Genomic DNA, 14,479 nt, shown 5'->3' with positions numbered 1-14,479 from the left:
CACAGCCTCCCTGGGCAGCCTGTGCCAGGGCTCTGGCACCCTCACAGTAAAGCTCTTCCTCATATGGAGATGGAACTGCCTGTGTTTTTTAAACTTACATCCATTTCCCCTCCTTTAGGTCTTGGTTTTCTTCAGGTCAAGAAAAATGGAAAAATATATTTTCATAGTAAAAAGATGCTAAATATGTTGAAGAAATCTGTATATTCTTTTTGAAATACTGCAGTAATATAAGTACCCAAAACAATGTAATAAATGCCTTATTGTACCCTTGCATGTTCAGTACAGCATCCAATATCACTTGTAAATATTCCAAAATAGGACTTTTTATATAAAAACACAAGCAAACTATTCACTTGGCTGACTGCAACAAAATTTTCAGTTCATCAGATACTGCATTCCTTCTTCTCCCACAGATGGGAACATTTAACATCTACCAAGGTCAACGCTGTAATTCAGAGTCTGGGATCTACGTTGGTTTACAGTGCTAACAAACACAATTTCAAATGAATGCCAAATGACAAAACTAACCTTTGGCCAATCCGGCTTCAAAACAGTGGCCCTCTTTCCATCAGTGAGGGCTCTCCTTCGACCGGGGAAGGGGGGAAAGTGAAAAAAGAATTATTTATTATTCATATTTCAGAAAAACTTTCAGACCAGAGTGCACTGTGCAAGGCACTAAAATTGTAAGATGAGTAAATGAATACTCATCTATGATGCCAAAGCCTGGTCAGACAGTATTTCTCAATTGAAGCTGATCTGAGTTAAAACAGTGTTATCCTTGCTATCTCACCCATCAGACACCACCCATCAGGTATTTATTCTTTTCCTCCCTCCACTAAGTCTTTCAGCAGATCATTTTACCAAGTATCTCATCAATATGCAATTGCAGAACACAACATTGGAGTTTAAAAACCAAGGAGTTACTTACTTATATTGTCTGGTGTGAATTAAGCAAAGAGCTCGGTTTCCATAAAGAAGGTGGTTTGCAGGACTTAAAAAAAAATTWAAAAAAAARRAAAAAAAWAAAGATAACGTACACCAATAGTGAGAAATTGTAAGAAAAAGAAGTTAAGTTTTCAGAAGAGCTGTCTGCAAACATTCTGGCACCAACATTACAGACAAGTTTCCCCAAATATTACCAGTGTTTTACAAGCTCAGTCACTGAGTTAATCACACACTTTGATTACAAAGATTTGAGACCACTAATGCAACTTGCAATCAATTCAAGTCACTCAACCTATTCTTTTTTTTGTTTGTTTGTTTTTTGTTTTTTTTTGAAAACAAAGATTTACACTCCCTCCCCAATTGAGAAAAAATGTTGTGAGAAAAAAACAACTAACACAAGTACTTCCACAACTACACCTGAACTTGCCAAAACCAGCACCTGCTCCAGTACAACACAAGCAGCAACACAGCAAGCAAACAATCTGCTGCTAACTCGCATTACATATGAATTATAGGGCACCAGGGCAAGTGCTCTATCTGCACCAAAAAAATGCAGCTTTAATTTCTGTATACCTATCCCTTCACAAAGTGAAGAAAAGTCCCAGAAAAGTCTTCCAAGATATTCYAGCATTGGGGGATTAATGGAACAAGAATTATAAAAGAAAATTAAGCCCAYGACATAAAAAGATCTGTCAAGCACTTACTTAAAAAAAGAATTATATGTACTTATTGCTGCTCACAGTAGTTTTGCATCACGCTTGAGATAAATTCTTTATGAACAGCTGATTCTGGTATCATCCCTCCTATATATTCTTCTAGCAGAACTAACTCACAAATATTTATTACTTTCAGGTTTAAATACTTACCCTTACTCACCCTAKATCAGGTTTAAGCTCTAAGAGGATGTGTGTGTGTCGGGGGCGGGGGAGGATAGGCAGGAAGAAATGGCCACTATCACCATGAAATAAAATAACAACACAGAAATAAAGTAGTATTTTTTTTTCTTCTATTGAAATATCATTTGGCCACTGAAGTGATACRTCCACTTCATATGTAAGTGATACACATACATATGTATGTATGTGACACATACAAATGAAGATGCATCTGAAAAGAGCTGTATATGACATAATAAAACCATAACCAGCTCAATTCTTACCAAAACTCTATGGCCTTTGTATATGAGATAATAGCACAATAGAAGTTTCCTTGGGAAAATTCCTCATTTCCTTTCTGTTTCATAGATTCACTGTTCTGTGAAATCAAGAGAAAAAACAGTTCTGTAACACCTGTAATCATACTCAGTTGCAATGAGATGTTAAGACAACATTTGGCAAGAGTCAGTTCATCTTCTTTCATGCTTKTATAAACAACATATTACATATTCACTATTAATTGTAACTTAGTATTGTAATGAGCTAATGTAAAAATATATAAAAAACAAAAAATAAAAAAGCCACACTGTTAAGAATATAATTAACAACAATTACGAGGTAAGACTAACATAGCAGTAAAACTAACATATTCCTGGGTTCCAGAATATTGACCTTATCAAAGGCAACCACGTGTCAAACTGCAAGTAAGGGAGTACTGCACAGTCCAACTAATTCCATGCTTTTTGGCAGAGCTCCTGAACTACAGTGTTGTACCAAGGAAGGAATTAGTTGGACCTGGGTAGAAGAATCAATCTGTACTAAAGAAAATCAAGGCAAATAGTTTATCCTTTTTTTTTTTTTTTTTGGTGCCAAAAGGATCAAGTCAAACAACTTTCCACCAGCACTAAACAAAATTCTTTGAACGTTCTAGGGGGAAGCGGGAAACATCCACTCCCATGAACACAGGCAATATAAACAACTAGTGCTCTGTTTATTAGGCCAGGAGCTTAGTCTTTTAAGTTTTTGAAATCAATGCATCTCTAATCGTTTTGTTCTAAAAAAAAAAAAGAAAAAAAAAAAAAACCTGAATAGGTCAGGAAGCTCTATCTAAATCCGGATAACAAATGTCTGAACTCCAGTCACTAGTTGATCTCGTATAAAAAAAAAAAGAAAAAAAAAAAAAAAAGCTGAAGTGCATTCTAATATCTTCTCTTACCTTCCTACAATTTTCACAGGTCACAGCTTTAAATTCTTCAACTAAATTACACCCTTCTAATGCAACTTTAGTAATATAACGTTTGCCTGCAAAAAAAAAAAAAAGAAAAAAAGAAAAAATTAAAATAATACAATAGTAGAAGTAACCAAAGACAAGAAGTTTATCTTCTGCTGTTAAGTATCACAGCGTATTTTACAATTGGAAGCAAATTTTTACATATGAAATAACAGAAACAAATTAAGCAACAGAAATGTTCAAAAGAAAAGGAACTACGAGATTCTTGCAGATAGTAAAATATTTAAGAATTTACCTAATTACAAGCAACAGGGTGAAGTTACGAGTATTACATAGCATTTGTGCTCTGCTACCTAACTACAAAAAAAAAAAAAAAAAAAAAAAAAAAANCACTCAATTATTTACTGTAATAGTTAACTTAGAATGTGTACAGCATGTAACTTAAAGCAAAGCCAAACAGCTTTGCAAGCCCATTTTCAGACAGAACAGGTGTACTGTGAATATGAGCTACTCAAAGAACCAAGGAAGAATTAATYAGTTGAAATAAAAAAAAATAAAATAAAACCTATTTTCCCCCCACAATTTACAGAAATTTACATTATTTTTTCAGCTGGGTTCATACTTTCATACTTACATTCAAAAAAAAAAATTTCAAGACAGATTCGACCATAATCACCAAGTTCCTCCAGCTTCTGCAGGATATTGGCATCACCTATATTCCTGACCCAATCAAGAGCATCGCTAACATCCAAGAAACCCTATTTCAAATAAAGAGAAAAAATATAAATATATATAGACACACACACACACACAAAAAAAAAATGGCAACAATAAGTCTATGCAAAGTAAAATCTTCTGAAAAAATATCCACAGCAAAAAGAAAATCTCACTGGTAACATAATGCAAGTATTTCATGTATATGCACTTGCTCCCAATTTGTTAGTCTTTCAAACGTTTAAAATAGGTGTTAGGAAAATAYTTATGAGCCATTTATTGTTTATCTRTCACATTACAAGAAAGCACAACAGAAAATGTTTAACGGTATTTATATTTAGAAATATTTTATTAAATATCTAGAGAATTTGAACACAGATCTATGTGGCTTATCCACAAAAGTAAACATTTCGTTGTCTGTAGGAGACAGGAGAACCACTGAAATACATATCTTGCTTTAGAAGATTTTGTGATGCATTTAAAATTGCTTTAGTGTTAAAGTCACAAGACTGGCTACTCTTCTCCCACCAGTTAAATATGTAGACAGACCTGACCTAATTCTGTAATTCAACACTCCCTTCCTAGTCAAAGTAAATTTAAGTGTTCAAGTTTTATTTGAAAGAATTGGAAGCGTGCAGAGTGGTTGTTACCTGGGATACTCTCACATTATTTGGTTCTACAGACTTTTTAAAAAAGTAATTTGAAAATCCACAAGCCTAAGTCAAATAGTACCAAAAATTCAAGTACTGGGTTATCCAGTAGTAACATACAGYTGCACCTATTCTCCTACTGTTACCATCAGCTATGATAAGGTCTTCAAAACTTCATTTTTGGCCGTTACAAACCAAGTTACTTAAGCCAAGTCAAATGAAMAACTTGTGAGAAAGCAACAAGGGAAGCCACTAGCAGATGCAGAAAACCAACCCTCAGGCTCCAGCTACACGACCTAGCCCAACCCATCCTGACGCAATAGCAAACTTCAAGAGAAACCATTTCTTCTCAGCCTTTGAAGTACTCCCAGAATTCTCACTAATCTTGGTCTTCCTACACAGATATTTATTTCACAGGTCTTATCATACAGAATTTTCTTTTGTGACTCACAGTTACAAAGACACGCCGAGGCCTACATATGATGCATCCCAGCATGTGTAACTCGGTATGTGAAATTCATTTAACAGTTTGACATCTGTACACCTATTTTATTTGTATCTACACATAAAGAAGCAATCCTAAAAGGTGTGTGAGAAACTTACATTTTCTATTCCGCTACCAATTCTCAGTATACGACTGATAAAAGATGGAACGTTCTAGGAGAGGGAGAGAAAAATCAAATGTATTAAGTTAATAACTGTTMACTTCGGTTTCTGTCTGCTCAGGTTCAACTCAATATCATTCTCTGTTCTGCTTGAATGCAGTACCTTTAGGACAGCGGCTTTGGTCCATTTCAAAGTGTCAGGAAACACTCTAGCATTCAGTAGCAATTCCCTTACTGTTTTGTTGAAAAACACTTAAATGCAGAAGTGGAAAGAGTAAATGAATGGAGCCGTGCCATCTGCTTAGGAAAGCCAGCTGCTTTAACCACTTCTGCAGTTATCTACATAGCGGAGACCCAGTTGATACGTCCAATGAAAGACATCCAAAACAACAATCCTTCCTCTCCTCAACTCTTCTGATCCTCCAGATACACTCTACTATTGCAAATAAAACCTTCTACATGGAGAAAGAGATAAAGGCTGAGGAAGTAAGAAAATGGAAATGGAGGTAAACACAGGAATGGGAATGCACCAAGACTCTGTAATATAAAGACTAAAAGTGAGACTACCACAGGAGGGAGAAGAATAAAGCTCCTATCACATAAGACAAAATGGAAAAGTAGCAGGGAAATCCTGAAGTACAAGAAGGTGAAAATAGGGTGCTTGGTCAGCCTACAGAAGAAAGCAACAAAAAGAACGCAAAGTTTGAACCTACAAAAACAACTTGGTACATGATTGTTCAAATATATTAAGTCATGCAAAAGTGAGTGGGATGGGAAAGCTGCTTGATGTTGCACACAATTTCAACAATATATACATTTTTAAAGAATTACAATTCATTTGTTTTAATTAAAATCATGTGACCACTAAAAACATTGATATAACACTCTCCTCTGCACTGTTAGGCTGCAACTTTAAGTCAACGACAAAAGCACATTTTAAATATTGTTTACTTAACAAGTGAAAAACAATTGAGAAAAAAAAGCATATTTAATGTAATAATCAGAGAAAAGCACCACTTGCCTCAGCAATATAACACTCGTGACAGCTTTTTATATAACGATCTAAAATGGCCCTTGCATTGTTCGCTATACAGATATTTAATAAAAGTTATCACAACTACAATAAAGGCCGTGACATCACACTTTCCAGAAAAGTATAATTCAACTGGCTATCAGGAGTCATATATTTACTCCAGCATATATTTACTCTTAATCTTAGATATAATCACAAACTGTGTAAGGTAAAGAGTTAAATTGCTTATTATACTTGGGAACACATACAAAGTTAAAACATGATACTTACAGCAACTTTCTTAATTAAATCAATAAGGTCTTCCAAAAACTCTAAATCATAAAGTCTCCTCCAGTTCTGATCTAGAAACAGTGAACTGCTTAAAAAAAAAAAAAAAAAAATTCTTAAACAAAACTATGTTACAAAGTCTTAGCTCCTAATATCTAAACAAAACAACAGTTACAAACTCAAACCAAGCCCTTCATAGAAAGAAAATAGCTGAGAAGCGTTTGGTACATCTAAAATATAGGACATCCTTAGACACAGACTTATATTCCAAACCTCAGGAACCTTTTCTTAATACTTGCATCCCTATATTCACAAACTATGTCTTCTGACCTTGACTTAATTAGCTAACTGATAAAAACATTAAGACAGTTTATCTTACTGGAAGCGTACAGCAATCTTTCACAGGTAACAAAGAAATGCAAAGAAAACAACTACTTACCTCCAGTCAGCTACCAAAGAATTACTCTCACTTTTGAAGAGAAGCGGCCAAAAGATGCGTATTTTAATAATGTTGCAATATTCTCTTAACATGTCAATTGGCTGACTGCACCACACTTCACAGGGGTCAATATCTTTAATAAAATAATTAAAAGTAGTAGACCAATTCAGGCATTGCAACATTATAATAAACAAAGTCTAATTAAACCTTCAAAAATACGTCGCCCCCTCCCCCAGTGTATCCTTGTGTATTATCTCACTAACTAGAACAAGATAACTTGAAAATTCTAAATATAAACAGTGACTTGTAGGGATTTTGTTTTGTTTTTCTTTTAGAGACTCTGACTTTTATGGGTAAAGATCCTCTTTTAAGTACTGAGATGCTATCAACTGCCCTCAGAGAAGCAGCAGTTTCAGAGTGTATGAGCATATACAAAACCTGATTTTATAGAGGTGACTGCATTCATCAGTTTCCCACATATTATATACTAAGTTTTCATTTTGTATATTGAATAATTTCAAAGAGCTTGGCATATTCTACAGCCATCTACTTTTCTGCAACTACCAAAATCAAATAAATACACATAAAAAGAGAGAGAGAGAAAGAAAAGATTATCTATATAGAGCAAAGATTATCTCTAAGTAACTACTGCACTCCACACCTACAAGGATCATCTTAGACATCTCCTCAAACCTATRCCACTAAAATATAGCTATGATTACAGTATATGCAATCAACAAAGTTTAAAATCTACATTCTCATAATGTTCTCATACCATTCTCATAACATTAACTGACTATACGAATGTGTAACTGGGTATTCACACTTTTCTCACATGTTATTCTTCTGCATTTTATATTAAAACTAAATGACAAGAATTGTTCCAACCCRAAATTCAGCAATACTTCCTTTCAGAAGAGACCAAATAACAGAGTACGGAACAAAGTAAGGAGAAGAGTGAACAGCAACCCAAAGATCTAAGTAAAGCACAGGAAGTGCATTAGCAGAAAGTTATGTAAAACTAGTTTAATTTACATATACCTGTTCTAGGTTGGTGTGAAGATTGCTGCATAAGTACTCCATGACCCTAAAGATAAGCATATCAATTATTAATATTGCGTAATCTACAAAAGTATTACGTCATCTACAAGAAACAACTGCTTAAATGTCCCTAGATATTAAACCAATTCAAACTCCTTACATCTGTGAAAGGGAGGAAGGCAATTGTTTTTCAGAGTAATTATTACAGACACTTTTACTTTCACATCACAGACATGGGGRACCAGTATAAAAGACTGTCTATGAAGATGCCTTTACAAGCCAGCATGATGAAATGGGAGAAAAAAAAAGAATCTATAAAGCAAAAGAGCTGATGTTGAGGAGCATACTTGCACATTACATGCTTCTCAGGAAAGTTTACTTTGCACTAGTTTAAGTCTAGTCACACAGACTAGGCACTTAATAGAGGTTAATACTATATCCTTGAAAGCAAAGGTCATTTCACCTATGCTATATATTGCTGCATGGGAAGAGGAATTGTACATCAGTGAGTTTGCATTTGGCAATACTACCATTTCCAACTTTCCTTAAAGAAGAAAAAAAAGAAGTAACTCCAAGCAGCAAGAAGATGCAACCACCACCACACCGGGTATTAAGACTCCTTAAGCATAACACTAAAGTAAGAAACAAAMTCTGATGAAAGTATCCTTGGAAATATTAAAACAAAAGAATACTAGATTTTGTGCAATATGCAGCTAAAGTGAACAGAGGAGTTACTGGACTCATAAAAACTAGAAAATAAAACTGACAAAAGCAAAGAATAAATGAAGACTACACAATCAATTTGCAGTCTTGAACTTACATAAACTGATTTTGGAATATTCTGTGATGATGGAACTGAATATACACGAATCCCTCAGGAATACTACCYAAGCACAGGTCGAACTGCCAGCCAACAGACTAGTAAAACTATATCAACAAGATCTAGCTATATCACTGTCTAGTTTCACTTATCTGTCGCAGGAGAGTAGTTTACAGTGGCATACTTGCATTTCTTTGCATCAGTTGAAGGTCATCGATACCTGTAATCAGCCTATAGATCAAACTCAAGTATAAACCCCACAGGATCTTTCTGAAAAACCTTCATCACATTCCAAASCTACTCACCAGTTCACACCAAGATTTATCACGAGCACAAAAAGCCAAGACTACGGATTCAGATTCAGACAAAGGCTCAGCCATCGTGCACAACACTGAGAAAAGAAAAAGATAATAAGAACAATGCTGGGGGACAGAGGGAAAGAGAAAAGTAATGTATTGACTTTACAGGGTGGGAAGTTATCACAACTACAATTTCCAGTAGTTTCACTGAAGAGCTGTATTCATATTTCCACATTACAGTATTTGGGAAGATAAAGTGCTGGACAGTTGCCTAAGCTAAAAACTGTTTAACTAGGCAAACTGCCCAACAGCCCTGCCAGCCTGGGAAGTRCCTGGTCCCAGACAACACCCCAGCACCCTCAGGAAAGCGAGGATCCCCAGGCGGGGATGGGGGCGACAAGSACACCGTCCCTGTCCCACGACGGCGGATTCGGGCACCGCGCCCGCCACAGTCGCGGATGTCTCCGCTCGCCCAGGGCCACGCACCCGATTCCCCAGCTCGCCCCGCCGCCACCCCGGCCCGGGAGCAGCGGGGCTCTCACCAGCGACGTGTCACCRGCAGCGGGACAGAGGAGCGGCCGCCGCCACCCTCCTCCCGGAAGGGCTCTGTGGCGGCTGCCGGGACCGCAGCTGGACCCGCCCCAGGCGGGCCAGGAAACGGGCGCCCCTGGGCGGGGAGCAACGGTCCTAGCCCCGGGCGGGGTTGGGAGGTGGGGGAACAGGCCTAACCGTCACCGCCCCCAACGGCCGCACGAGCCCAACGGCCGCCAACGGCTGCCAACGTCGTCAAAGCCGCCGCCGGGCCCCCCGCTCGCCCCCCCCCCCCCGCGCCTGCCAGCCCGCCCGCCAGCACCGGCCTCGCCATTGGCCGCCTGCCCTTTGACGTCACGGGGTAACGCCAAGGGCCCGCCCACGTGGCTCCCCGCCCGCCGCGAGCTCCTGCGCATGCGCCTGCTTCCCGCGGCCGGCCGGGCTTTCCTGAGTGCGCATGCGCGAGGCGCCGCCACCGCCGACAGCACCGAGAAGCCGAGCGCGGGGTGCCCTCGTTCCGCCGGCCCGTAAGGGCGCCCGGTGCGGTTCCCTTCCCGGGAAAGCCGCCAGGGAGAGGGTGCACGGCCCAGGGAGGCGCGCGGCTCGAGCGGGAGAGGGTCAGACAAGCTCCTGCGTGTCCGTTGAGGGGCGCGCAGGGCGGGGCGGGCTGGGCGCATGCGCGCTGCGGGGCGGGGCGGGCTGGGCGCATGCGCGCTGCGGCGCGAGGGGGAAGCGGCGGTTGCGGGGGGTGCGTCACGTGTGGGTGGGAGCGGGTAAATATCCCAATAAACGGTTTGTTCTCCCGTTTCCTCCCGATGTTGTGTAGTGCGTAGCGAAGTACCCAGGGAGCTGTCGGTGGCACCTCCGCTTTGCTCCTCCCGCGGAGGTGGAGGGAAGAGGCCAGCATGGTTGAGAACTCTCCCGCCCCGCTGCCCGAAAGGGCCATCTATGGATTTGCGCTCTTCCTGGGGTCGTGGTTTGGCTTTAGTAAGTATATGGTGTGCTAAGTAAGGTGCCGAAAAGGGTTGCCGTGTTCCGGAGAAAAATGTAATTCACGGCTGTCCCGTCTAGAAGGGTTACCCCTGCCATGCCTTGCCAGCTCTGTGAGGTGTTTCTTAAAAAAAGCAAACCTTGCCTTTTGTGATCGTCTTGTGTTTTGTCTGTCTTTAACACTACTGTTGGATCAAGTGCTTATTTAAACAAAATCTCCCAGTCCCATGTTAGTTACTTCTTCCCCTGAATTGCATGTGCTGTTGCTCTTCTATAACCACCATAGATTCACAACCATGCAATGCCCCTACCTACCCCCAAGTGCCAAAGTCCTGGCTRTTAACAGATATTCAGCCCACAGCAGTGGGAAAGGACGAGGGTCCTACCAYCTTTTCTGAACTGTTGCAACAGATGCTTCCCAGTTTCACTGGGGGTGTCTTCCACACCCATGCAGGACTAACCCTACACAGAATAAATTAAGGGACAACATCTTTTTAACAAATGAAAAGAYGCTGCAAATAGATTGTAGCTGAGCAATAAAGTAAGGGCATTATGTAAGTCTTAAATGTGTTTTGGAAGTAAGTGGCAATGCAGCCAAGCTGCCTTCCATTTTTTTCCCAGTATTGGTTCCACGTTGAGTCACTGCGGTTCCAGATTGTGTGTCACTGGTGACTAAGCTGCTCATCTTGGGTTTTGTTAAAACTTGCTCTGAATTTATTGTTTGGGAGATTTTTTTTTTTTTTCTTTCTGAGTTTATTTCTTCCATCCAAGCCCTGCAGTTTTATCTACCCTTCTTTTAGTTATATGACATTGTGTTTTAGTATTCACTGTGTGCAGGGTCACATGGTGTGCTTTTGCTGAGTCTTTTCTGATGTAGTTCTTAAGCAGTGCACAAAATTCCTGTCTACCTACACAGAGAATCAAAAACTTAATGTTAAGGTGAATACAAAAATGGTAGTGTATAATCACTACAAAAAACTTGTCCCTATTCTGGGTGGCTTTTGTGTATGAGTTGTGTATTCAGCCACGTTGTYGTAGACCTACTTGGGTTTAAAATTAGTGAAGACAAAATGTTAAGACTATGTATTGGTGTGGAAGTAAAACTTAAGTAAAACCTAGCTGTAAAACTTAAGAAATCCAAAACAGTATCACTTGCACTGATAACTTTTTTTCTTTTGCACAGTCCTGTACCTTATCTGGGCATACATTCCTGAGACTTGGCTGTTCTCATTGGGACTAACATACTGGCCTCAAAAGTAAGTTCAGATGATTAAAAATTTTTAAGCAAACCTGAATATATCTATTCATGTGTGTTTATAATATATATATACAAATATATGTATATTTGTATAAAATATGAATAAATACTAATAATATGTATSTATGTGTATATATGTATATAGACTTGGTTATTTATACTTAAATATATATATGTTTTATATATTTATGTATGTATTTTGTTATATATATAATAGACATATATATAATATATACTGTATGCACAATATGTAATATATATTACATATAATATATATAAAATAAATATATTATATAATAAATATATAATATATAAATATATAAAATATATTWAAAAAGGTATATATTCTGACTTAAGAGTGTTTAGGGTGTATAAATGCATACACACACATATATAAATGCATATATGCATATATACATTTATAACACCCTGAATGAGTTTCTCTATTTGACATTTGAAGTTATATATTTATTTTGCAACTAGTAGCCTTGTATTTAGTCTGTTTTCCCCAATGATAAAGGCCTGTTGTCTTTTTTTGTGAAGCATTATTTTATAGCACTAAATAATTACCGTAAGGAAAGACATTGTGTAATGAAAGATATACTATCCATTTTAGTGTTTTATAATTTTGAAATTTTATATTAACCAGTTTTATTGATGGGAATTCAGTGAATTTTAAGTTTTATATTAAAAAAAAAAAAAAAAGTTTGCCTATTATAGCAGACTGGCCACAGTGACTCTGTAGTCTTGGGAGGAAACAGTCCATACTTAGTAGAGGTGTTTCTTTTCATCCTAGCTGAGTTTGTACTGGATACCATAACAGCCAAAATGTTACAATTATTATGTCATTGTATGTCATATTGTCATTTGTAAATATTATATGCAAATTTAAAATTTTTATTTTTCAGGTACTGGGCAGTTGCTGTGCCTACGTATTTACTAGTTACTATAGGAATTGGCTATGTATTACTTTTTGGTATTAATATGATGAGTACAGCTCCACTCAACTCTACACATACTATTACAGGTAATGTTGTGGTCCTTCCTGGAGGATTTTGGTTCTTAACTGGCTGTAAATATACAGATACATGCATGCATATATATACATATGCAGAAATACATCTACACCTGTATAAGTTTAAATAATATCACTCAAATTTTAAGCTGTTATTTTCTCAGCTAAGTTAAATAGGAGAGGAGTTCTTGGAAATATTTAATGTACTGGAGCCAAAAGATAAATATGAATTTGTCTCTTCTTATCTTCACTATCTTATGACAGTAGTGTCCAACTGGTTAAATGTAGTCCACTAATAAAATAGGCACCATGACCATTTTTTCTTTCTCCAGAGGGTTCAAGTTTCCTAATTTTGCTCAACATGCAATTGGAATGTTTATGCTGATACAAGGAAGGGAGCCGTGTGATGATGGCAACAAGCAACCAACATAAACGACATCTCAYGGTGGAAGTTCTAATATAAATTGTTCAAACAGCAGCCTAAGCCGTTGGGGAGGGGAGGTGGGGTGGCTGTTTGTTTGTTTCCTACACTTAGTTATTGTCCTACAGAAACTCAAATCAAATGAAGTATCAGATAGTGATTCCAACAGGAAGGCAGAGTTGATCTCTGCAGTGACTGTGTTTCTGAAGTGCTTTCTAATACTTCAGCAATTCGGAGCACTTTTGGCAATGATTTCGCTAGCTAAATGTGTGGAATAGTGCTTTATTATAAAGAAATGCTGTCTTTTAATACGCAGGATGTATTTATTGTTTCCTGTAGATAACTATGCAAAAAAGCAACAACAGAAGAAATTTCAAGAAGAAGCAATTCCTGCATTAAGGGATATTTCCATCAGTGAAGTAAACAGAATGTTTTTCCTTTCTGATAAAGACATTTCCAATAGCAAATAATGATATTAAAGGTCCGTCTAAATAAAATATTAGTAACAACACTGCAGAAATGAAATGCAAAAGGAAACTCTATCCATGCCAAGAGAGGATACCTTCTGCTAGTATACGAAATGTTTTCTTCTAAATTTCTATCTTAAATTTATGTAAACATACTTGATATTTGAAATGGATGAGCTTTTTGAAAGGGCCTTAATAGTTTGCTTTGGTCTAAAAATAATGCCAGATTAATTTAATTTAACCTTCTTATGGTTTAAAGGAAATGCTATGTTAACTTACAGATTGTTGCTATATTTTTCTCTCTCAGTGTTAAAGAAAAAAGAATTTGAGTCCAATTCTGTTTTTCATAGAATTCAGGGAGATTAAATGTACTCTGTTAGACTAATGCTTGAGGCTCTTGAAATTTTGAAATCTCTCCAGTTTACTTGTTTGTCTGTCTTTTTTTTTGGTTTACAAGACACACAAAACTGAAGTGTTTCCATTTTAAATACACAGTTTGTGTTTGTAAATAGTAATAAAGTACAGTTATTTTTACTCATTTTAAGTTAGCTTTTTTTTCTGTTATTCTTAAATCTATGTCTTGGGTCAAGGTATATAGAAGTAGATTTTCTTTATGCTTGACAGTCTCTGTTGATTTTTCTGCAAATTGGCTAGGACTTGTTTCCAGTAATCTTGGCATTTTAGTAAGAAAGATTACTGGAACACAAGCTGAAACAACCAACATTACAGAAAACAAGCTGTGAAAATATTCTGCAGCAGATCATAAAATTATTTTTTATCTTTATCCTTAAAAATATAGAAGAAATACAGAAATTATTAGCAATTTGAAGAAATATCTGTATATATCAGAACCCACAAGTCCATCTTGCTATTGTGTA

General features: G+C 37.4%; 2 protein-coding genes across 4 annotated transcripts in view; one reads left to right on the top strand and one right to left on the bottom strand.

The window, feature by feature from the left end:
• The window catches only part of TTC3 (tetratricopeptide repeat domain 3), a 48,132-nt gene extending 38,584 nt beyond the window's left edge, over positions 1-9,548 (bottom strand). Inside the window, exons 1-11 of the mRNA XM_026053022.1 lie at positions 9,462-9,548; positions 8,926-9,011; positions 7,801-7,846; positions 6,760-6,892; positions 6,324-6,411; positions 5,019-5,072; positions 3,686-3,809; positions 3,037-3,122; positions 2,105-2,199; positions 929-991; positions 529-583 (exon numbers count right to left, since the gene is read on the bottom strand). Coding sequence (XP_025908807.1) covers positions 529-583; positions 929-991; positions 2,105-2,199; positions 3,037-3,122; positions 3,686-3,809; positions 5,019-5,072; positions 6,324-6,411; positions 6,760-6,892; positions 7,801-7,846; positions 8,926-9,000 — 819 coding nt within the window. The 5' untranslated portion in view covers positions 9,001-9,011; positions 9,462-9,548. The remainder of the gene's footprint in view (positions 1-528; positions 584-928; positions 992-2,104; positions 2,200-3,036; positions 3,123-3,685; positions 3,810-5,018; positions 5,073-6,323; positions 6,412-6,759; positions 6,893-7,800; positions 7,847-8,925; positions 9,012-9,461) is intronic.
• A 406-nt stretch (positions 9,549-9,954) lies between these two features.
• PIGP (phosphatidylinositol glycan anchor biosynthesis class P) lies at positions 9,955-14,142 on the top strand. 3 transcript variants are annotated; one of them, XM_026053016.1, is made up of 5 exons: positions 9,955-9,977; positions 10,277-10,437; positions 11,624-11,696; positions 12,607-12,725; positions 13,474-14,142. In XM_026053016.1, the coding sequence occupies exons 2-5, from the start codon at positions 10,356-10,358 to the stop codon at positions 13,602-13,604; spliced, it is 405 nt and encodes a 134-aa protein (XP_025908801.1). In that variant the 5' UTR covers positions 9,955-9,977; positions 10,277-10,355; the 3' UTR covers positions 13,605-14,142. The 3 variants fall into 3 exon arrangements, with proteins under 3 accessions (XP_025908801.1, XP_025908800.1, XP_025908802.1); XM_026053015.1 differs by lacking the exon at positions 9,955-9,977 and having other exon boundaries at positions 10,254-10,437; XM_026053017.1 differs by lacking the exons at positions 9,955-9,977; positions 13,474-14,142 and adding an exon at positions 13,046-13,187 and having other exon boundaries at positions 10,254-10,437.
• Positions 14,143-14,479: the final 337 nt, after the last annotated feature.

Source organism: Nothoprocta perdicaria, unplaced genomic scaffold (assembly GCF_003342845.1).
Source record: "Nothoprocta perdicaria isolate Ctin4 unplaced genomic scaffold, notPer1 scaffold_96, whole genome shotgun sequence".
Lineage (NCBI taxonomy): Eukaryota > Metazoa > Chordata > Aves > Tinamiformes > Tinamidae > Nothoprocta > Nothoprocta perdicaria.
Note: the sequence above shows the minus strand (reverse complement) of the source record. Positions and strands in the feature narration are given on the sequence as shown.